Raw genomic sequence first — 22,092 nt, forward strand, 5'->3', positions numbered from 1 at the left:
TAATATTTACAGATTTATTCACTCTTTATTCACCAAAACAGTCACAATAGAAAGAAAGAAATACTTTCATTCAGCAAGGATGCATTAAATTGATCAAAAGTGACAGTAAAGTCATTTATAATGTTACAAAAGATTTCTATTTCAAATAAATGCTGTTCTTTTGAACCTTTGGTTCATCGAAGAATAATGAAAAAATGTAACAGCTTCCACAAAAAAAATATTAAGCAGCACAATTGTTTTCAAACATTGATAAGAAGAAGAAATGTTTCTTGAGCACTAAATCAGCATATTAGAATGATTTCTGAAAGGAACATGTGACACTGAAGACTGAAGAAACAGATGCTGAAAATTCAGCTTTGCCATCGCAGGAATAAATTGCCTTTTAAATTGTAATAATATTTTTGATCAAATAAATTCAACTTAGGTGAGAATGAGGAGTTCTTTTAAAAAAAAATAAACCTCAAATCTTTGAACATTAGTTTAAGTTAATGATAAAAGAGGGATTAGTGATAAAAGAGGGATACTCACTGTGAGCATATCATCACATTTCATATCCACTGGTTCACCGTCTTCGCTTTTGTTGTAAAATTTGCGGAAGAAGTTAAAGGCAACCACAGTGTAGAGATACACAACCACAGCCAACAGTCCCACTGTCAAAACCAGCTGAAACACAGACAACAGCTTTTCATCACACATATACAGTGACCCAAAACATTTGGACAGTATCACACTTAAAAATGTATGAATGTTTATGCATTAGATGACAACAACAAAATAAGAAGCCAACAGGCACTGATCTTAAAGAAAAATGGCACAAGAATGTCAAAGAATATTAACCAAAAATATATACTACTGTTCAAATGTTTGATGTCAGTAAGATTTACATTTTTGAAAAAAAAGAAAAAAATTTTTTTTGACCAGTTAACTCTAGTATATATATATATATTACAATTACATTATATTGGCAGTATAATGACATTCATATTTTTGAAGTGTGTATAGACACACAAACATTAACCAAATGTAATACCTGTTTGCCATTATGTGTAACAGATGACAGTATGGTGCGCAGTGTTTTGAAGCCCATGGCGATGTCTAGCAGGTGGGCAGCGAAGAAGAAATTGTTATAATGACCCAGAACTGACACAAACATATACCAGGCCAGGTAAAGGAAGGACTGAGAGAAAGAAAAACACAATTTCATTTCAGATTTGACCAATTCCTTCAGGTATAATATGTTGAGTGTTCAAAGAGTCAGGGACCTTACATTGTCGGTGAAAACCACTCCCAGCTTCCATATCTGGTACTTCACATCAATGTTGTTTAATCTGAAGCTGTGAAAACATGAGAATGATTTATTTGATTTTTCTAAGCCTATCGTATTGAACGCTGCTGCCATCATCTGGCACACACTGAAATCATTTTTTCAATCTCTGCAGATGAACTGATTGGGCTGTTTTGCTGAACATAAACTGGCTTGGCTGGTGAAATAAATATGGTAAATAGGGAGACGGGTCACAGGGTCGTAACTCACAGGGCAACCTTTTGTACAGGTCTCTTGCTCTCCTGAGCCTCTGAGCTGAAGTCCAGAGCAGCTTTATCCAAACCCAGCAGCTCACTGATGCGTGCCGTTCCATACAGCTCTCCATATTTCGCCATCACCTGAAGCACAGAAAGTCATCACAGAATGAATCAAACACAGAAAAACAAAAATCACACAGCTTACTGTACCACATTCAGGGAGTAAAGCATTGTTAGTTGGGTTGAACACAAGTATTAAATTCAGCACGTAATTCATCCCACACAGTTCATGTTACAGATATGAATGATATCTCAAAGCACGTGTCTTTATTTACTATAAGTCTGCTGTTACTTATAGACACTGGATTTAAGATTTCCACCAGGTGGATGACAAATAGGAAGAATCCCCAAGACTGACACTGAAAGAGGTACCTGAGACTGAATGTCATAGACACTTATGAGTGAACTTGTAAATAACCACCTGCAACCAATCAGAACAACCTAGCAACTGCATAGCAACACTCTGGCAATCTGGCAATCCACCATCAGGGCAGTGACCTGACATGTAATTTTTTCTTCTAAAACATGTAGAAATCTGTTAAAATACAGTGTAAAACAGAAATTAAAAATGAAAAACTAAAAAGAAAAGGTAATATTATTATCATATTATCAGAAACCATATTAATAAAAAAACATTACAAAAAAAACAATATAAAAAAATATTAAAATTAGGATTAAACTAATTTAGACTCATTTTAATTTAATCTTAAAATTAAGATTAAGACAAGGGTCATGGATGTTAGAGTTTTAAGATACTTAATAGTCAGATGTTTTAATGGTCAAAAACTGTTTTGAAAGTAAAATTAATATGAATACTGCAAGAGTCACAATGTTTGAGTTGTGAGATACTGTCATACTATTATGTTTTAAAACTAAATTTTCTGAGGAAATGTTTAATTTGTTCATCTTACCTTCCTTTTCACAAATTTATCCCAATAATTACTTGGGTATGACCTGAAAAACAGCAAAGAAAACAGAAAATAGTACTGAAGTATTAGTGACCGTTCGGCAATCACCATTCATGCAGAAATTCATATAAAATATTGCCTCTGTTTTAAAGCTTATAAATGCTTATGTGAGCCTTTGAGATAATCACACAGCTCTTACGGTGTATTGATGACCATTCTGTCCCACTGGCCTTTAATGTCATCTTCAGAAGGTTGCTCTGTGATATAGAGTCCATCGAACTCCAGTTTACGAGCCAGCTCCTTCTCTCGCTTAAAAATGACTAAAGGAACCTGTCAGATGATGATCAAATTAGTTGGATGAGACCATATTAAAAGGATTTTTAAACCTGTAAATGAACGATTGGTTTGAATTTTGAAATCTGAAAAACTAAGGAAGAATGACCCATGACCTAAAATGAATAAAAATATTTCTGATTTAGCACAATTTCTAGGTCACTTATTTGTGACACTGATCAAGTGACTCTTTGTACAGATGGTCAGATGTTCCAGAGATGCTCTTTGGATAATCTCAAATCATGCTGAAAAACATGAAGTATTTCTATACTGGTTTCAGACCCACTGTATGTATCTAAGAGGTTTAACAAAAGCCAGAAATGTGAAGGCATTATTTAGTCTATCAAAGACATGTTTTTAGTTTAATCATAAGAAATATAGTGGGTAGTTGCACAAAACTGAAGAGCCTGTTGTGTTGCGTGAGGTGTGTGTGTGTGTGTGTGTGTGTGTGTGTATAACCTTCAGACAGTAGTAGCCGATGATACAACAGAGTGAGATGAGTGTGTGCAGGACAGCCAGACTGTGAAGAATCATTTTCATGTAGCCACTGTTCTCTTCTAGTTCAAAATAAACTTCCTGTGAACCCTTGGTGCTGTCGTCATGAAGAGTGATCTCCACATCTTCATCATCATCAATGGTTGACGAAACCTAAATAAAATAATTATATACAGTAGATGTTTTGGTCAAATCTGGGTTTGCGTGGTTTACTGTGTTAGCTGGTTTAAACTGGTAAGGCTAGTATTTGGACAAGCCAGAACTACTCAGTTATTTCAGCTGGTTTCTCTATCCAAGTGGCCTACAAACATAAAAACAGACCAGCCTGACCAACAACATTAAAGCCAATGTTTTAGCAGGGAAATCAATACTCACCTTGTAGAACAGAAGAATAAAATTGATGGCAAAAGTAAGGAACAGAGCCAACAATCTCATGTTGTAGAAATTTCTTGCAAAGCAGTTCTGCAGAGAAAAGACATGCTTGTTGGTCATCAGATCATATATGGATGTTCAGGTCCATACGGTTAAACATGTTAGTAGCTTGTATTGTGCAGCTGGAAACCAACAGAGACAGAGAGAGAAACATACCAGCAGTTTGATGCTATGAGAGCAGATCATTTTCCAAACAGCTGATTCCTGGACTTCTGTTTCATCTGGTTTTGAAGAGCTGAGCTTTCTAAGTCTCCGTTTAGGCTTCTTTTCCCCTTTAAGTTTATCTTCATCACTGCAAAAAATTATACACAATATATTAGGCATTTTTTGCAATGCACTTACAAGCAGCACATAATCCTTCAGAAATTATTCAAATATGCTAATCTGGTTCTTAAGAAACATTTTTTCTGTGTTTTCAGTGTTGAAAATGATTGTGCTGCTTAATATTTTTGTGAAATCCATGATACTTTTTTCTTTGATGAAAATAAAGTTGAAAAGAGCAGCATTTATTCGAAATAACATTGTGAATGTTACTGTGTTGTGTACTGTCATTTAATCAATTTAATGAATCCTTGCTGAATAAAAGTATTTATTTATTTAAAAAATAAATCTTACTGACCCAAACTTTTGAACAGAGATAGTGTTTTAGACTGATTCAAACTAGCTCATGAGACTCAGGAATCATACTACACTGGTCAGGGTGTATGTTTTTGATTCATACCATCATCGTGTCAAAAAATTGAATTTTTATTAAATGTAAAGTATTTGTTAATCTTCTGTGAGAGTAACAGTAATTCCCAAAATTCAAGAATATTTTATTTTCACACCCTTTGAATTGTGCAGGGCCTGAACATTCTTTGAACTCAAGGGTACAATCGAGAAAATTCAAAGATCTCTTCATTTGTTCCCTGAGCTTCCCGTGGGGTAGAGTAATGATACACTTGAAAGCTAAAAATCAGCGGTATGCCATGTTAAAACAGCAGTATTTTCTGTTTTCAGAGTTTTATCTCTCCCCAGTCTGGACCAGTCTTACAAAGCTTTCTTAGTCTCTGAATCCTCCTCCTCTCGCGCTTCATGAAAATCCTCCTCACAGATTTCCACCTGTTTGTAACGTTAACAAAGAAGACATAAAGTAAACGGACATAAATGAGACTAAGGGGACAAAAATGTTGACTGTTTTGACACAACATTTGCTTTTTGAACACGTATGTCCACATAAATGTCAATTTACTGGACAAAAATGTTCAAAGTGGACACAAATGTGCACAGATGTTAACATAAATGTCCTCTTATTTGACACAAATGTCCATTAATTTGATATAAATGTAAGCTTCATAAACTACTTAAAGGATTTAAAGAATAACATTCAAATTTAAAATGTTTTATATTTTATTAAGCTGACAATGGTATACTCAAGACTATTGACCTGATATTTGGATGTGTTTAGAAATTCATCCAGACTGCCATGTTGGTCTGTGCTCGACAGTGTGTACTTTCCTCCTTCCTTCTTCAAACACAAGCCGAAAATATCTGTGAGAAGCTGTGGGTCCCTGGACACAGCAGACAGATCCAGACTCATTCCTCTAAGTTCACCGCGAGAAGAAAAGCCACGTGTATGACACGCATTATTCTCTCTCACCACCCCTTCTCCGAACCCTATGGTCTCAACCATGGTGGGATCCCGTAGGTCACCTAAAAGGTTGGCCAGTTTCATGTCTTTAGCCACGTCAATGATCCATCCACTCAAGAAGATGTGGTAGAGCAGATAAAGGAAGAACCAAACCAGACCTAAAAAGGCACGAGTGATAAACAGCATAACATTGTGGAAGAAAGAGAAGATCGCTGAGATGATACTTCTGATGGTTATCCTCTTTAAGTGTTTTCTGATGTTCCTAATGGAAAAACATCTCAAGTCTTTGGTCATCCTGTTGTCTTCAGCAAGGTTTTCATTCTTCTCCACCTTGTCTTTCTCCTCTTTGTCATCCTTTGCTTTCAGCTCCTCTCCACCCTCAGAACCAGATATTTGTGCAGCTAGCTGCATTTCAAAGATTGTGTCTTCACAGAAGTTGACAAATAGCTCCATCTTTTCCTTCTCTCCGCCCTTATTCACAACATCAAAGATGAACTGCCGTTTGCTCTCCTTCACCTGAATCATTGAGAACACGCATTCGTATAAGACACACATTAGCAGACCATAAAAGCACATAAGCAAATGATTGCTTAATACCTGTGGTTTCTCCCACTGTGTCCGGCTGGATTCGCTGATCTCAAAGTAGACCCTTTCGATCCGTTTCCCGCTGCCCAGGATTTCGATCCTTCCCAGGTGAGGATGGAAATACTTAAGTACGCTGTCTGCCAGCTCTAGGAAATTCTGCAAGCGGCCATCATTTGGCATGTGTTCGGACAGATTGGTCAGAAGAACAGCCACGTTAAAGCCAATATCTTTGGCCGGTTCATGAAATCGTGTCACAAAGTCTGGGTAATCCAGAAGCTCGCTTTCTGCTGTCTCTGCACAGGATAACAGGAACTCGATCTCGGATTGAGAGTAGTGCTTGAAACCTTCCATGGCTCGGTGGAAGTCCTTCTTGGTAATGAGTCCTCGGCCTTCTGGGTCGTATTCGCGAAAGGATTCAGATGATGTGAGGTCTTTCAGTTTGAGGAACATATCAAAGAACTTGAGGATCATCTCCACATTACTAGATGATTCTACCAGCATATCTACCATCTGTTTGCCAATGGTCCCATTCACTACATTTCCTAGAAACACAAAGAAATATTTATGTATTTCTTCAGTGGAGTTGCTTATCACTGAATTGAACTTTTTTCATAATTGATGAACTTCACACAGTTATTGAACAGAACCAACACTGAACTGACTGGAACTGAATAATAAGACTATTGTCTTGCTACAGCTGCTTTATAGCATAATTTTGGATTTGCATCATTTTTAAAGTTTGCATCATTTATTCTGTTACTTTCCTGTTTAATACTGTGAAGCTGCTTTGAAACAAAGCACTATAAATAATAAAGGTGACTTGACTCAACATGCTTAAAATGACTGTAAGACACTTAGACTCTTTCAAACTACAGCTTTTGGAGCGGACTTCGGAATTTGGTTGGTGCAAAGGTAGGTTTCTATTCATATGGATGCCAATACGGGTTCACAGTTGGTATGAAAACAAGCACAATTCGGTTTGTGTATCCAACAAAATGTAAAACAGACTCGTTATACTGATATTAGTATATTAACATTGGGAAGAATAAGAATACTTTCAATGATTCTCCTACCTTCAAGCATGGAAAGCAGCATTACCACCATGTCTTTTTGTAAGTCCATCAAAGCCTTCAGGAGCTCTATTTGGCTAGAATCCTGCAGAGGCAAAACACCATTCTTTACTTTCTTTTATTCCCTTGAGTTTCCTACATTTTCCTTTGCAATGAATAAATTAGCACATAAGACTTAAAGTCATTTGTCTATAGACTAACCTGAGAAAGTTTCATTTGCATATGGGCAAACACATGGAGGAAGCCAACTACAGCATCCCACAAACGACTGTGGGCCAAACTCTGCTGGTTTCCTGTACACGGACCCTAAATTAGGCAATTAAAAATTTTAATTGATGTTAGCGAAAGAGATTGATTAAACGAATTGCTTCACAACATAAAAACAACATGTGGTGTGTGAACAAAGACAGACACAGCAGGTGTGGCATTAGGCCTCTGAGATGCATTTATTTGAAATAAAATATTAAAAAGGAGAGAATAACAGAATCTTAGCACATACAGTTATCAAATATTATTCAGTATCTCTACAATTAGACAAAGCAAATTTTCATTTGCTTATGTGCATTTACCTGAATGTATTCAGTGAGTGTGTTGAACACCTGCTTGGCCACGCTGATGGCTTTGGAGAAGTTATGCTGACCACGCTCATTAATCACATCTTTCCCTGAGTAATACCAGTAGAAATCGCTGATGGACTCCTGTAGATATGAGGCCATCCATCATTCTCAGTATCAGACAAACAAAATGGAGGTGGCCTGTCAGCAGTGAATGGTTTATGGAAATATTATTTGGCGACAAGCTCTGTCTCACTGTTTTGGGCCCTTCTCCATTCAGTGCTGAAACTCTCAAACCACTTACAGCAGCAAACATGCATTTTTCATTCTTTTTCATGTATATTACAGACAGGCAAAATGAAAAATGTAAGAAACTAGTGTTTGGGGTTGAGTCAGTGGTCTTGCCTGGACCCTGAGCAAATAGTCCACGGTGGAGATGATGATGTTGACCGTTGTGTTGTTTCCAGTTTGAGTCCGCAGGTAGTTCTGGAAGTCTGTGGGGGAAATTTCAGTCTCCAGTTTTTACAAAAATAGACCGGAATATTGATGCTGTTTAAGATGAATATGTGCAAAATAGGGCTCAATAATGAATAATCCAATGACTTTATGTGTAGTTAACATCATTAATCTTACATTCAGAATGTACAGACTGTTTTTCCTTTTGCAGTGTTGTGGATTCATTTTCTTTTTGATGATACAAAACAACAAACATGTTTTGGTTGCTAGCCTGCAGCTCCAGTGCACCAGTGGGCTTCCAATACTGCCAGTGGTGTCAAGTTCCGAATACAATAAAATCCACTTCTAAACACTTGCTAGAGAATATTGTTAGAAGTCTCACCTGGGTTTGATTTACACTGCCAATCAAAAGTTTTAAAACACTTGACTGAATTTCTCATCTTAAAAACCCAATTTAAAGGCTCTTAAATGCTTGAGCATGGTTTTAAAAAACAATATAATTTGAAATATATTTATATACTTTTTCACTTACATACTTGTCTGCTTACAATACTTTGTGATTCAGAGTGTACAGATATGTAAACTACAGTAAAACAGTAATATTGTAAAATATCATTATTCTTAACAATTTAAAAGTTATTTAAAATTCAATACTACTGAATACAATTGAATTTTCAGCAGCTGTCTTCAGTGTCATATCATCATTCAGAAATCATTCTAATTAAGAAACATTATTATCAATGTGTAACACAGCTGTATTGCTTAATATTTTTGTGAATATTTGAAAGAGATATATTTTGTGACATAACTTTCTAAACTATCACTTTTGATCCATTTAATGCATCCTTGCTGAATAAAAGTATTTCTCTTAACAAAATCTTACTGACTTCCAACTTTTGCAGGTAGAACAATTCCCATACTGCCATTTCTTGAGCCATCTGCTGATATGATGGACCATGGTTTTGTAGGACTACAGTGTGTACACTCTTTAGGGAAATCAGTCTATGGCTTACTTATAGTATGGTTAAAGTTGGATAGGAGAAAGTATTTTAGCAAAGCATATTCCACATCACCTATTGACTTTGACAGCCACAGTACAAAAGAACCTTGCACTTAAAACATTATGTTTGTTCTAACCAGTATTATGGCCTTCACAAAGAAGCTGGAGGAATCGGAAAAGATCACAGGTCAGCTGTTCATCTGCCATTACTCTATCGCCTGAGAAAGAGGGCGAGAAGGAGAAAGCAAAAAGCAGTACAGGCAAATCAATGGCAATAAAAAGAAAATATCTGCCTCTTCTGATAGACGCATTCGTTTTTCAAAGCACTTTATGTCGGTGATGTACCTGAATTGTCCTCAGCACCCACTCCTAAACTCTCCGCTTTGATCTGCCTCTCAAATGCGTTCAAATCCAGCACGCTGTGACAGAATTACAACAGCAACATCAAAACCACAGTCCTCTTCTTTTTAAAATACAAGCTAACTCAGACACTCAGCAGACACTTCCAATTACAGCAAAGGCACAGATTCAAAGGGAAAAAAGTGATGTAAAAGGATGTTCTTTTCTCTTGATTATACCAAGTAACTTAAACACAGTAGGAAGGTGATGGCAATAAATGAGTGAACAAAGCATTTCTCCACTTTTAGTTGGTTTGAGCAGCTGCTTTCTGTCAGGGAAATGTCTCACAATGCATTAGCAAATAACAGCTGAACCTGCAAGACTGCATTAAGCCGACCAGACTGTGAAAGAAGCCCACGTCTCTCTTCTGTCGCAGGTAATCCAGCATTTTCTAAAGAGAATTCAACAACAGAGAGAATGAACATTACATAAAGGTTGGTTTTGGTGTTAAATGTCAAAACTTTGGGGTTTTGCGTTATCACCCAAACACATCTGTAATCCAGCCTGACCTTTTCAAACCTACCTGCTGGACAGACGTGTTTCCTCCATTCAGGATTGCAATGCCCAGCTTTAATGTGGCTGCTACCATAGGCCCCATATCACCTGGTTCAAATCACATCCAACTTAACAGCATAACATTTGAGCACTGACAATAATAAAAGTCATAGCCAGCTGACTCAAGATATCAGGATAAAGATTCACCAGATGAATGGTGACCTGTGTCTTACACCAGGGGTTTTCAAACTTATTGATGCCAACAACCCCCAAATATGATGATCCTCACATGAGGGACCATTTTCTAAAAATTTAATGAAAGTTTCTTAAAAATAATAATAAAAAATACTTCTATTAAAGAAGGTTGCATTAAACTGATGAAAATGACAGTAAAAACATTTATAATGTTACAAAAGATTTCTATTTCAAATAAATGCTGTTCATTTAAAATTTTATTCATCAAAGAATCCTGAGAAAATGCTTACAGTTTCCACAAAAATATTAAGCAGAACTATTTTCAAATTTGATAAAAGATATAAGAATTTTCAAGAAAAGGAAATATAAAGAAACTTTATAATAATTTACGATAATATTTTATATATACAAATTATAATGTATATATTTGTTAAAAGTAGGGTTGTCAAAAGAATAAAATATTTTAGTTATCTCATGATTTTTGGTTTTAGAAACCAGAATGAAACAGTAATATCAGTTTCGATAGATGTAAGAATTACATGTAAAAATGTATTGCTTTTTCCATGGACCCCCTTGTTTTGACTGATACCTCTGCTGGCGCTGAGGTTCTGTAAGACCATCTCAGCAGCTCCGCGTTCATGAAGTCGGGCCTGCTGATATAGCAGCCTCTGCTTTTCCATCTCTTTTTCCTAAGACAATTAATTAGTTACTCAATCACTTCACTAAGAAATAAAATATACCAGCTGTTTCTCAAGTCTATTATTCCTGAAGTCAATCATTGATTACATAATTAATGAACCCAAATACAGTACACAACTGTGTCAGCATCCTCAAACATTTCTCCTACAATTAAATCAATAACAACTCAGATTCCGTTAATTTCCATTGCTCACCTCAAATGACTTCAGGACATCTTCATCCTGGTCTTCCTCACTTTGGCAACTCTGCAATGCAGAATTACAGTTTAGCTTAAAAGCTGCATGTGTTTGTTGGCAAAAAAGGAAACATTTTCCTCAGAATGTCCTAGCAGAGCTTCTTACCTTGGCAATGATGTCAGCATAGCACATGTACAGGTCATCCTCCTCAAGCTTACTGTAAATAGAAGTGACAAGAGTGAACCAGGTGGGTTAAGATGTGTTTCGCAACTTTATCATTTTCAGGCACTGTTCCACTGGAAAGACCCAAATTTAAGGCAGCATCAAAGATTTTACATATCACGTATAACAAGGCAATTGAATATAAATATACTTTTGAATAAATATATTGACAGTTTCAACAAATATTTATGTGTTATACTTTCCTGATTTGTTAGCTTAAAAACATGTTAATTGCAATCAACAGTGCTAGCCAAATATCCTGTGGGTCTTATATGAAGTCGGATAAGTTGCTTGCATTGTAGACATCATCCTAGGTTTTCAAACAGAGCTGAAATACTTGCTAAAATTATGTTTAAAATGGTTAGCCTTGATCTACATGGAAACACAAACAAATGCATGAATCAATCACACTCAAACACACACATACAAACCTCTCAGTCAAGGCACTTTGACTGAAGAGACTGATAAGCTGACGGAGTGGATCGATGTTGTTTCTCTGCTCTGCTCCCTCCTTCAGGATCTCTACATGAGCTGCTTTCTGATGAGTATAAAAGTACTCCTATTACTATAAAATCAAAAAAGCTCATATATATATAGCCTTGGGTTCTATCTGGAATTTTCTATGTATTCTTACAATTTGTGGTTCACATTACTAGAAGAGACGGTCCCATTTTGTTCTACAACATAAATTACGCTACTGTTCAAAAAATTTGGGATCAGTAATATTGGTGTTTTTTTTTTTTTTAAAGAAGTCTCTTTAACTCACCAGTGCTGCATTTATTTGATCACAGTAAAAACTGTAATTTTGTGAAATATTATAAGAATTTAATATAACTGTTTGTAATATTTTCCTATGATAGCAAAGCTGAATTTTCAGCAGCCATTACATTTCAGTTTTCATTGTAACATGTCCTTCAGAAATTATTCTAACATGCTGATTTGGGGCTCAAGAAACATTTCTTATTATCAGTGTTGAAAACAATTGTTCTGCTTAATATTTTGTGTTAATCATTTTGGTAATATTAATTGTTCTCATAAATTGAAAACTGCTGTTCATAAATTCTCAAGGGAATTCTGTGGTGAATTAGCCTTCTAGGTTGGGCTGCACATACGTCATGATTAAACAGCTCAACTGGGGAACACAGCCAATCAGAAACACACTCACAGCCAAATCCTCAATTAGTCTGTCCTCAGGTGAGTCATGCTCTGCCTTCAGCCAGATTCTCTCATAACCCTGCAGGAAAAGGTTCACCGCTCTGTGCCTGCAGAAAAAGACAAATCTCATGTTAAAAGCTAGTAATTCATATTGGTTCCAGCCCAATGAAACATAAGGAAGATGACAGAATGTCCTCTTTATCTGAGTTAGTTCAACAACATTGCAATTCACAAGTATTTCTGCCGCCTTCAGCTTTTATAACTTGGGTAATTCATAATGCAATATGAAGAGTAATTAGACTCATCATGACTCTCTTTACAGCAAACCTGGGGAGATTGTACAAAGGAGCCATTCTCAAACAAGCAACTACAGCCCGTTTCCTCTGCTTAGACAACATCCTTTGCCACACTGCCCTCTTCGTCTTCTGAGGGTGCTCCACCTGACAGAAACACAACTTTATGTAAACCATTTACTAGAAAAGAAACGTACAAACACCAGAACTGGTTAAAAATCTCCACTGAACTGCACTGGTTCATGTTTGAATGTATTTATATACAATATGTGGCATCAATTATCATTTGCAGTCATTTGTGATTAATTCCCAGTCTAACCTGATCCAGATGGAAAAGAACACGAGCGATGCTTAAGATCCTCTCAACACTGAGGGGATCTATTGAGTTTTCACACACATCCTGAAAAAAAGAAAAAAGAAAAGTGAGGTGAGGTGAGGTGAGGAGGCTCAAATAGCATTTTCACAGGACTTTTTCGGCTCTTTCACAAGTTGTCTTCTGGTTCACCTGTTGCAGGTTGCTGCAAATGTACGCTCTGACCTCATCTTCTGTGTCCCTCTAGAAGCAGATGAATGTTTTTAGGTGTCAGGAATTACAATATTTTCAAAATGAGGAATGGATTGATTTGGCAAACATTGCCATTACTGTATCAGTATGAACAGATGTACCTGAGAGAATTGGATTTTGGCATGAGTGACCAGGCACTGATAGCCATGGAATCTATTCATGGCAACCGAGAGGAGTTTTTTTGGTGCTGCTACAATGAGAGAGGTGTGTGTGGAGTAACAATCGCCCTTCCTCTTCACCTTTCTCCTCTCCTGGTTGCACACCCCTCCCTAATGGAAAATCATAAAATTTAGATTCATTCAATATTATTGAACAGCATATTTGGGTTGAGTAATGACTTGGGCGTTTATTAAAGCCCCTGCAGGCCTCTGAGTTTACAGGCCAAAGACGAATTTCTTTTCAAATAATGGTGTAAAAAATTAGGATAAAGCACACTTGGTCAGGATTGAGAGGAACTAGAAAGCAAAATGTATTACATGGTCATTTACAGAGTTAAAGGTCCCATGACATGCTGCTTTTTGGATGCTTTTATATAGGCCTAAGAGGTCCCTAATACTGTATCTGAAGTCTGTTTCCCGAAATTCAGCCTTGGTGCAGAATTTCAGCCACTATGAGCCAGTCCCACAATGAGCTTTCCTCAGGACGTGCCATTTCTGTGTCTGTAGCTTTAAGGACTAGAGAGGCGGGGCAAGGTGGAGGGTGGGTGTGTGGCCTTAACCAGCTTGCGCTACCATGCGCTAATGTTGACAGTGGATGTATGGCAATGGCTCATAGACACACAGTCGTTCAAGCATTTCAGTTTGACCCAGAATCTGATCTGGATGGAGAAGCACTGGATGAAGAAGTTGCAACTCAGCGGCTACAGCAGGATGTCTCAGAATGGTTAGTTTAAAATATTGTGTCTGTATACGGTACTTTAGTTGGTTTGTTTATGTATGCTGTTACAGTTATTATCATGTAGCTAATGCTAGCCATAGGCTTGGATGAAGGAACTAAAAAAATACTTCGGTGTTCATTTGTACATCCAAACACTGAGCAACTGTCATGCTTCGCTTGTTTGCAAGCCATGATGTCTCTCTAGGAAAAAAATATATTGCACTTGCCTCGCACTAGTAGCTCATTTTCTCATGGGCGGGCAAAGCAGAGAAAGGGGAGGTAACCTTTCCCCGTATGACAACATAAAGGGAAGATTCCAGATTGGGCCATCTGAGCTTTCATTTTCTCAAAGGCGAAGCAGGATACCCAGGGCTCGGTTTACACCTATCGCCATTTCTAGCCACCGGGGGACCATAAGCAGGCTAGGGGAACTCATATTAATGTTAAAAAACCTCATAAAGTGAATTTTCATGCCATGGGACCTTTAATGAAGGGGAAAAACTGAATGTGTTCAAAACAAGTAATACAGTATTAGTGAAATGAAAAGAGACCTTATAAATCCTGCTTTTGCTGCTGTTCACCAGGAATGTCATGTTGTTGATTTCATTTTGAACAACAAAGTTCTGTTCTTCCCATTTGAAATTCTAAACAAAAACAAGTGTGTAAAAGATAAAATGTTTAAAAATGTAATGAATGCACAAAGGGTACAAATGTATATATATATATATATATATAAAAAAAAACATTAAAAATAAACATTAACGGGGTCATATGATGCGATTTCATGTTTTTCTTTGTCTTTGGAGTGTTACAAGCTGTTTGTGCATATATAAGATCTGTAAAGTTGCAAAAATTAAAGTCTCAAACCCAAAGAGATATTCTTTATAAAAGTTAAGACTCTGCCACGCCCCCCTAAAAAGGCTCATTCTCAAAACTCGCGTTTGAATAGTCAGTAGCAAATTCTTTAAATATCGAAACATACTTACAGGCTGTGAGTCAGAAGCACCAGACTGTCCTTGCTACGTTGGAATTGCTCCATTTTATAGTGTTCACATTGTAGGCTACTCTCTCCCAGGTTCAGGAAATAGTCCTCTGTAAAATGCGCTGCACACACTCGAATATTTGCGTTGTACTGTTCTGGAACAGTGTTGTAAATACAACTTAACCACTGATTTCTAGTTGTGTCCTCATTTGGAAGGCCTGACAAAGTACTTTCGTTTTCACAACAAAACACAGCGTCTCCACGACATGGCGGCGGCAACAACAATACTACAGCGAGAATAAAAGTTATGCCTTCTTTCATTGCGTGTACAATTGGGTGGTGTTATGCAAATCTTCCCACACCGTGACATAGACATGTGGGGGCGTTTGAATGAAGAGTAGTGCTTGTTTGCGTTTCTCCGATCACAAAATACAAATAACTTTTCCGTCACACGCTTGAGGTATTCGGCCAATCACAACGCACTGGATAGCTGGCCAATCAGAGCACACCTCGCTTCTCAGAACGATGAGCTTTGTAAAAATCAGCGTGTTTCAGAAAGGCGGAGCATAGAGGAGCAACAATAATGTACAGTATGTGGAAAATAATTAGTTTTTTGAACCTCGAACCGTGTAAACACATTGCATTACACCAAATACACAAAATAATGTTCTTTTTAGCAACATCATATGACCCCTTTAACCATAAAAATAATAATTTCTAGAGATGGATGATACAAAGGGGACATTCACAATTTGTGTACTTAGTAAGTACTAATATCTTTTATGCCATTTGATTTTTTTGAATATTCTTCTTTTTTATTACATTATTTAAATTTAGTGTTCAATCAGGCATCATTGACGTAAACGTGGGTGACCATGCTGGGCGCTGGATTTCTAATGGCAGAAAATGTAATATTTTGGAATTAATAAATGTTTTTGGAGCCCTGCACATGGCAAGAACAAATTATATTTTGACCACAAATATAATCAAACTATTTATTAATTCATGGCCAACTTCTATTAATTTTTTCCCTCGTTTTAGTTAAATCACAGCCATGTTGTACTAATTTGTTTAATTTGTTTCAATTTAGTTAATTTGTGGCCACAGTTAAACAAAAACAAGGGAACAAATGAGTACAATGTGGCCACGACTACACTAAATCAAGGGTATTAATTATTAAAACATGGCTATGATTTAATAAATTGTAAGAACAAATTCCGAATCACAATATCTATTTTATCTTTCACGTGTCATGTGCAGGGCTCTATAAATTTTAGCTTCAAAATATGCTAATTTCAGGACATTTTCAGATAAATAACCCCTTTAAAATAAATATTAGATATTATATCATCATAACTATCATAATGACTGAGAGTTGCTCACATGAGATTTAGCCCAAAAAGTGAAGACTTCAGCTACAAGGGAGAAAAGCTTCTCAGCATCTGTGTCCACCTCTCTCAGCCAACTCATTCTGATGACACAGAACACAAGTAGATTAACCAATAGTGAATTTTAAACTGAAAACAGGTTGAATACTGCACTGTTTCTCACCTGTGGAGGTCTATAAATGGAATAAGTAAAGGGTAAAATGCGTAGATATCTTGGACCAACACAGTAAACCTTTCCTGGATGTCTAACTCCTGCTCTGAGACATCGCCACGCCCCTCTGTCTTCAAATGCTCCTCCTCCAGGAGCACTGACTCTGCCCTCTTCCTTAACTTTTCCATCAAAGGCAGGAAGTGGCTCTTCAGAAGGTGTGGTTCGGCCTTGCTGATGAGAGGCTGGCCAAATACTAAAAGAAATGCTCTGCTATTTATGGCATTCGTGGTTATATTTGTACCTTCCACTGTAAATTGGAATTCATTACAATCACAAAGTTTGTACTGCACTTCTGTCAGTTTTCTAAAATAAGTGCTTCAACAACACATTAAAATCCCCATAATCTAATAATCCATTTCTCTAGAGGGACCGGCTCACCTGCGAGGCGTTTCATCCAAGCACTGTCTGCGGTCCCCAGATGAGCGTGGATGATGGAGAGGATGTGACCCAGTAGGGCATTAGCATGCTGGGGTGTGACAAAAGAAAAGTGGCCCTCCTGGGATGCTTGGTTATCAGTTTCCCCCCAGCGAGAGACATAACTACACAGCAGAGGAAGTGTCACCTCAGTAACCTTTGTCAAAAGGGCATGGCGGGCCGCTGGTCCCGCCTCTGCAAGCTCTTCGACCTCTGAGAAAGCCTCCTGCAAAGTAGGGAGGAGCCTACGGGTTCTGCCAGCTAGAAAGACCACACCAAAATCCATGAGGAAAAATAATAGCATGCGGCAATGTGAGTGTTCACGTTTTTGTGTTCTTTCGAACTCTTCTTGCCTTTACCTTCACTCTCCTCATTACTATTAGAGTCGGAGAGGGAATGAAGGTCAATCAGCTCCAAGAAACACACAGGAAAGGCTGCAGATAAAGCAGCCAGACACTCCCCCAAGACCGACCTCTGCCTATCAAAACAAAGATAAAGGCTGATCGACAGATGAACTATTAACCTAGACATGAGCTAATAACTATGGAGCGCACAAGTCTCATAAGGACAAACTGAACAATAAGTAATAACAATAATAAATAATCAGAATAAAATAATAAGAGGCAAACACCTTAATTAACACAATTTGCTAAGAGCAACACATTTGTTAAAGGGTTAGTTCACCCTAAAATAAATGTATTTGTCATCATGTCTGTCCAAACCTGTATGCTTTTGTCTTTGTGTAGAATGCAATAGGTTTTTAGTAGATTCACACAGTTCAAAGTGCCCATGTCAGAAAAGCTTCAAAAAGGACAAAAAATACCACTAAAGCACCATAAATTGGCCCATACAACTCTTGTATTTTATGTTTTGTGAAGTCATACAATATTTTTATGTTAGATGCAGCCTCAAATTTTTGTTCCCTTTCAATTTTGTCACAATGTCTTGTTCTTATATACAAAGTAAAAAACAAAAACATATTTTTTCACAATTTTACTGTTTTCTGTATTTTAATTAAATAATTCCTGGCTTGGTAATCATAAGAGAATTCTTGAAAAACATTTTAAAAAGTCTTATGGACCTCCAAACTTTTGAGCAGTAGTATAAATAACAATCTGTCCCATCATATGACCTTAGAAGACTTGGAATATAGTGCAAGAGTAGTAAAGACTACTTTAAAGGTGAATTTATGATGATTTTTTGGAATTGACAGGCATGGAATAAGACAAAAAAAGCTCCGTTCCTTGTGTTCCAACAAATAAAATAAAAGCATGGGTTTGAAACAACATGATAGCAAATACTGACAGGATTTTCATTTTTGAGTAAAATAATCCTTGTGATAGATAGAGCATTGGTCTCAAACTCAATTCCTGGAGGGCCACAGCTCTGCACAGTTTAGCTCCAACCCAAATCAAACACACCTGATCCAGCTAATCAAGCTCTTCAGGATCACTATACACTTCCAAGCAGGAGTGAGTTGGAGCTGGTTGGAGCTTAGAAGTGTTGCCAACTGCTTTAAATTGAAAGTAGCTAAAAGTCACTAGATGACATCATAATGGAAAATTCACTGATCTATATAAAGATGAATATAGATCAGTGGGCAAGATAAGAACTTCGATAAGGTTTGTCCAAGAAGTTCCTATATTTGTTCCTAAAATTTTGAAAAAGTCTCAAAAGGGGTGGGGAAATTGCTAAATTGGCAACACTGGAGCTTAGTCTCGCATAGCCAGACCTTCAGACTGACGGCTGAAGGTCTGGAATCCATGGCAGCTTTCATTGGCCAAGGCCTGCCCATGAAGCCGTTTGACGTTTTCGTTCAGCGTCACGTTTCAGGGCGTGGAACTGACAATAACAGACCGGTGTGTAAAACTCTCGGACGTATTTTAAAGATTCTATGCCGCGAACTTTAAATATTTCACATACTTTTGAAAATCCAGCATTTAGTTGATCCTGATAAGCGCTCCTCGTCACAGTTGTAAACACGACGGCTTTCTTCTTTCGTGAGCATCTTTGTTTCCAGGTGGAACGTTAAAGAACGCACGTCTCCCGGAAATCTTGTATAATTCAACCAATCCGATGACTTCGAAACTTCTGAAGTGTTTCCACTTTTGTGTGCTATATGCATCAGACGTTTAGCCAACGGTCCGTGGGTGTGACGTCTGAGGCTGAGACTAGTTGGAGCTAAACTCGGCAGAGCTATGGCCCTCCAGGAATTGAGTTTGAGACCACTGTGATAGAGTGTTACCTCTCGATGAATGTACCACCGCAGGTGCCAAGAATGTATAGACAGCTGAGGATCTTGTAGCAACAGGAGTGCACTTCTTCCACTGAAAGAAAAAATAATTTTCTAGCATTTTTGCAAGCACTCTTGCATCTTTGAAGTTCAGAGCAAATAAAAAACTGATTCTACTACGATTCATCCCAACTGTGTGTGAGATTTATTCATAATACAGTTGGACTTGTAAAAGAGGAGTAAAAGGGGTGACATTTTTTCTAATGAAATGGTAATGAGTTCATACAGAGCAAAAATGTACAGTATGAATGATTCAACACATGATGCTGCTGTTCTACAAAAGTGTTCTTATCGCAGAGAAGCCTGCTGCAGTCCTGCTGTGTGGCGCAAACAGTGTTTTCTCTTGCCAGTACACTTGTGAAGATGATTGTTTACAGAAGTAATATAAGGCCATTTTCAAGAGGTAAATTCTCTGGTCACAGAGAATGTGAACGAATAACAAATGCCGTTGGACGAATCAGTGAATGTTTTCTCACAGTCAACTCTTTGGATCTGGTGCAAAACAGTATATAACATTACTGAACGCACATTTGAGCTGAACCTAAAGAGATTTGTCATTGCCTAGAGGCCTTTTTGAGTATAGTCAATTCAGAAGAGAGGCCAGTTTAAAGTGTTTTGCAATTCTTTATGCCCTAACTGCACATTCCCTACTAAAGTATAAACCCAGACACACATGACCATGATCAAACATAAGAGGGGTCAAACAGGGCTGAATCCTGTGCAGACAGGAAATCAAGTGTCACTCTAATTGGCAAAACAGAGGTAACTGGAAAGGGAAGTGATCTGCTCAACCCAAAACCTTTGTGAATATTTTTCCACTGCCTTTCCACAACCTCCGTTTATTTTCCCTCCATCTGTTCATTCATCATAGGACACGCTAATCTACTCATTATTCACCCAATTAGCTGCTGCTGTTTCTTCCATCCATTCTCCCCTCTTCCGTTTTCTCTTACCGATCAGTCCCCCTCCGTGCTGCCTCTGGGCGTCGTGCAGGAATAAAGCAGTGAGCACCGGGATCAGGGCAGTGGTGGTGTACGTTATAACCTCACTGCTGTCTCCCCTGCTCTGAGCTCGGTTCAGTCCGTACTCTTCCCAGGTCACATTATCTACCGTTAGCTCGAGATCTTCAGCCGCTGCTTCAAAGAACGACCACAGCCACAGCCTGACAGATTCGTTAGTGGTTTTCATTAACATCCTAGAGACAAACAATTAGAATGAAAAATTAGAATGACCTTAGAAAAAAAGGCTCTAACATTCGCAAAAGCTAGAATTATTTGATCAAAAATACAGTAAAAACTGAAAAATTGTGAAATATTATTTCAAATTATAATTACTGCTTTCTGAAAAAAATCGTAATATTTTTTGTGGAAACTGTGATACTTTTTTCAGGATTCTTTGCTCTTTATATATATATATACAGTGAGGAAAATAAGTATTTGAACACCCTGCTATTTTGCAAGTTCTCCCACTTAGAAATCATGGAGGGGTCTGAAATTGTCATCGTAGGTGCATGTCCACTGTGAGAGACATAATCTAAAAAAAAAAATCCAGAAATCACAATGTATGATTTTTAACTATTTATTTGTATGATACAGCTGCAAATAAGTATTTGAACACCTGTCTATCAGCTAGAATTCTGACCCTCAAAGACCTGTTAGTCTGCCTTTAAAATGTCCACCTCCACTCCATTTATTATCCTAAATTAGATGCACCTGTTTGAGGTCGTTAGCTGCATAAAGACACCTGTCCACCCCATACAATCAGTAAGAATCCAACTACTAACATGGCCAAGACCAAAGAGCTGTCCAAAGACACTAGAGACAAAATTGTACACCTCCACAAGGCTGGAAAGGGCTACGGGAAATTGCCAAGCAGCTTGGTGAAAAAGGTCCACTGTTGGAGCAATCATTAGAAAATGGAAGAAGCTAAACATGACTGTCAATCTCCTCGGACTGGGGCTCCATGCAAGATCTCACCTCGTGGGGTCTCAATGATCCTAAGAAAGGTGAGAAATCAGCCCAGAACTACACGGGAGGAGCTGGTCAATGACCTGAAAAGAGCTGGGACCACCGTTTCCAAGGTTACTGTTGGTAATACACTAAGACGTCATGGTTTGAAATCATGCATGGCACGGAAGGTTCCCCTGCTTAAACCAGCACATGTCCAGGCCCGACTTAAGTTTGCCAATGACCATTTGGATGATCCAGAGGAGTCATGGGAGAAAGTCATGTGGTCAGATGAGACCAAAATATAACTTTTGGTCATAATTCCACTAAACGTGTTTGGAGGAAGAAGAATGATGAGTACCATCCCAAGAACACCATCCCTACTGTGAAGCATGGGGTGGTAGCATCATGCTTTGGGGTGTTTTTCTGCACATGGGACAGGGCGACTGCACTGTATTAAGGAGAGGATGACCGGGGCCATGTATTGCGAGATTTTGGGAACAACCTCCTTCCCTCAGTTAGAGCATTGAAGATGGGTCGAGGCTGGGTCTTCCAACATGACAATGACCGAAGCACACAGCCAGGATAACCAAGGAGTGGCTCTGTAAGAAGCATATCAAGGTTCTGGCGTGGCCTAGCCAGTCTCCAGACCTAAACCCAATAGAGAATCTTTGGAGGAGCTCAAACTCCGTGTTTCTCAGCGACAGGCCAGAAACCTGACTGATCTAGAGAAGATCTG

The 22,092-nt window shown here is 37.9% G+C and overlaps 1 protein-coding gene across 1 annotated transcript in view; it reads right to left on the minus strand.

Moving 5' to 3' along the window:
• The window catches only part of ryr2b (ryanodine receptor 2b (cardiac)), a 63,441-nt gene that overhangs the window by 4,587 nt on the left and 36,762 nt on the right, over positions 1 to 22,092 (minus strand). The window contains exons 63-98 of the mRNA XM_058749342.1: positions 20,361 to 20,602; positions 19,360 to 19,441; positions 17,474 to 17,592; positions 17,079 to 17,375; positions 16,653 to 16,893; positions 16,485 to 16,572; positions 14,671 to 14,763; positions 13,345 to 13,512; positions 13,184 to 13,234; positions 12,998 to 13,078; positions 12,713 to 12,825; positions 12,396 to 12,492; positions 11,662 to 11,768; positions 11,174 to 11,225; positions 11,027 to 11,077; positions 10,723 to 10,822; positions 9,967 to 10,046; positions 9,758 to 9,834; positions 9,390 to 9,463; positions 9,182 to 9,262; positions 7,994 to 8,082; positions 7,604 to 7,732; positions 7,236 to 7,340; positions 7,038 to 7,119; positions 5,977 to 6,506; positions 5,176 to 5,895; positions 4,783 to 4,850; positions 3,906 to 4,041; positions 3,693 to 3,779; positions 3,282 to 3,470; positions 2,689 to 2,819; positions 2,493 to 2,535; positions 1,535 to 1,662; positions 1,268 to 1,334; positions 1,031 to 1,177; positions 529 to 663 (exon numbers count right to left, since the gene is read on the minus strand). Of these exons, the coding sequence (XP_058605325.1) occupies positions 529 to 663; positions 1,031 to 1,177; positions 1,268 to 1,334; positions 1,535 to 1,662; positions 2,493 to 2,535; positions 2,689 to 2,819; positions 3,282 to 3,470; positions 3,693 to 3,779; positions 3,906 to 4,041; positions 4,783 to 4,850; positions 5,176 to 5,895; positions 5,977 to 6,506; positions 7,038 to 7,119; positions 7,236 to 7,340; positions 7,604 to 7,732; positions 7,994 to 8,082; positions 9,182 to 9,262; positions 9,390 to 9,463; positions 9,758 to 9,834; positions 9,967 to 10,046; positions 10,723 to 10,822; positions 11,027 to 11,077; positions 11,174 to 11,225; positions 11,662 to 11,768; positions 12,396 to 12,492; positions 12,713 to 12,825; positions 12,998 to 13,078; positions 13,184 to 13,234; positions 13,345 to 13,512; positions 14,671 to 14,763; positions 16,485 to 16,572; positions 16,653 to 16,893; positions 17,079 to 17,375; positions 17,474 to 17,592; positions 19,360 to 19,441; positions 20,361 to 20,602 (5,080 nt within the window). The remainder of the gene's footprint in view (positions 1 to 528; positions 664 to 1,030; positions 1,178 to 1,267; positions 1,335 to 1,534; positions 1,663 to 2,492; positions 2,536 to 2,688; positions 2,820 to 3,281; positions 3,471 to 3,692; positions 3,780 to 3,905; positions 4,042 to 4,782; positions 4,851 to 5,175; positions 5,896 to 5,976; positions 6,507 to 7,037; positions 7,120 to 7,235; positions 7,341 to 7,603; positions 7,733 to 7,993; positions 8,083 to 9,181; positions 9,263 to 9,389; positions 9,464 to 9,757; positions 9,835 to 9,966; positions 10,047 to 10,722; positions 10,823 to 11,026; positions 11,078 to 11,173; positions 11,226 to 11,661; positions 11,769 to 12,395; positions 12,493 to 12,712; positions 12,826 to 12,997; positions 13,079 to 13,183; positions 13,235 to 13,344; positions 13,513 to 14,670; positions 14,764 to 16,484; positions 16,573 to 16,652; positions 16,894 to 17,078; positions 17,376 to 17,473; positions 17,593 to 19,359; positions 19,442 to 20,360; positions 20,603 to 22,092) is intronic.

Source organism: Onychostoma macrolepis, chromosome 17 (assembly GCF_012432095.1).
Source record: "Onychostoma macrolepis isolate SWU-2019 chromosome 17, ASM1243209v1, whole genome shotgun sequence".
In the NCBI taxonomy this organism is placed as follows: Eukaryota; Metazoa; Chordata; class Actinopteri; order Cypriniformes; family Cyprinidae; genus Onychostoma; species Onychostoma macrolepis.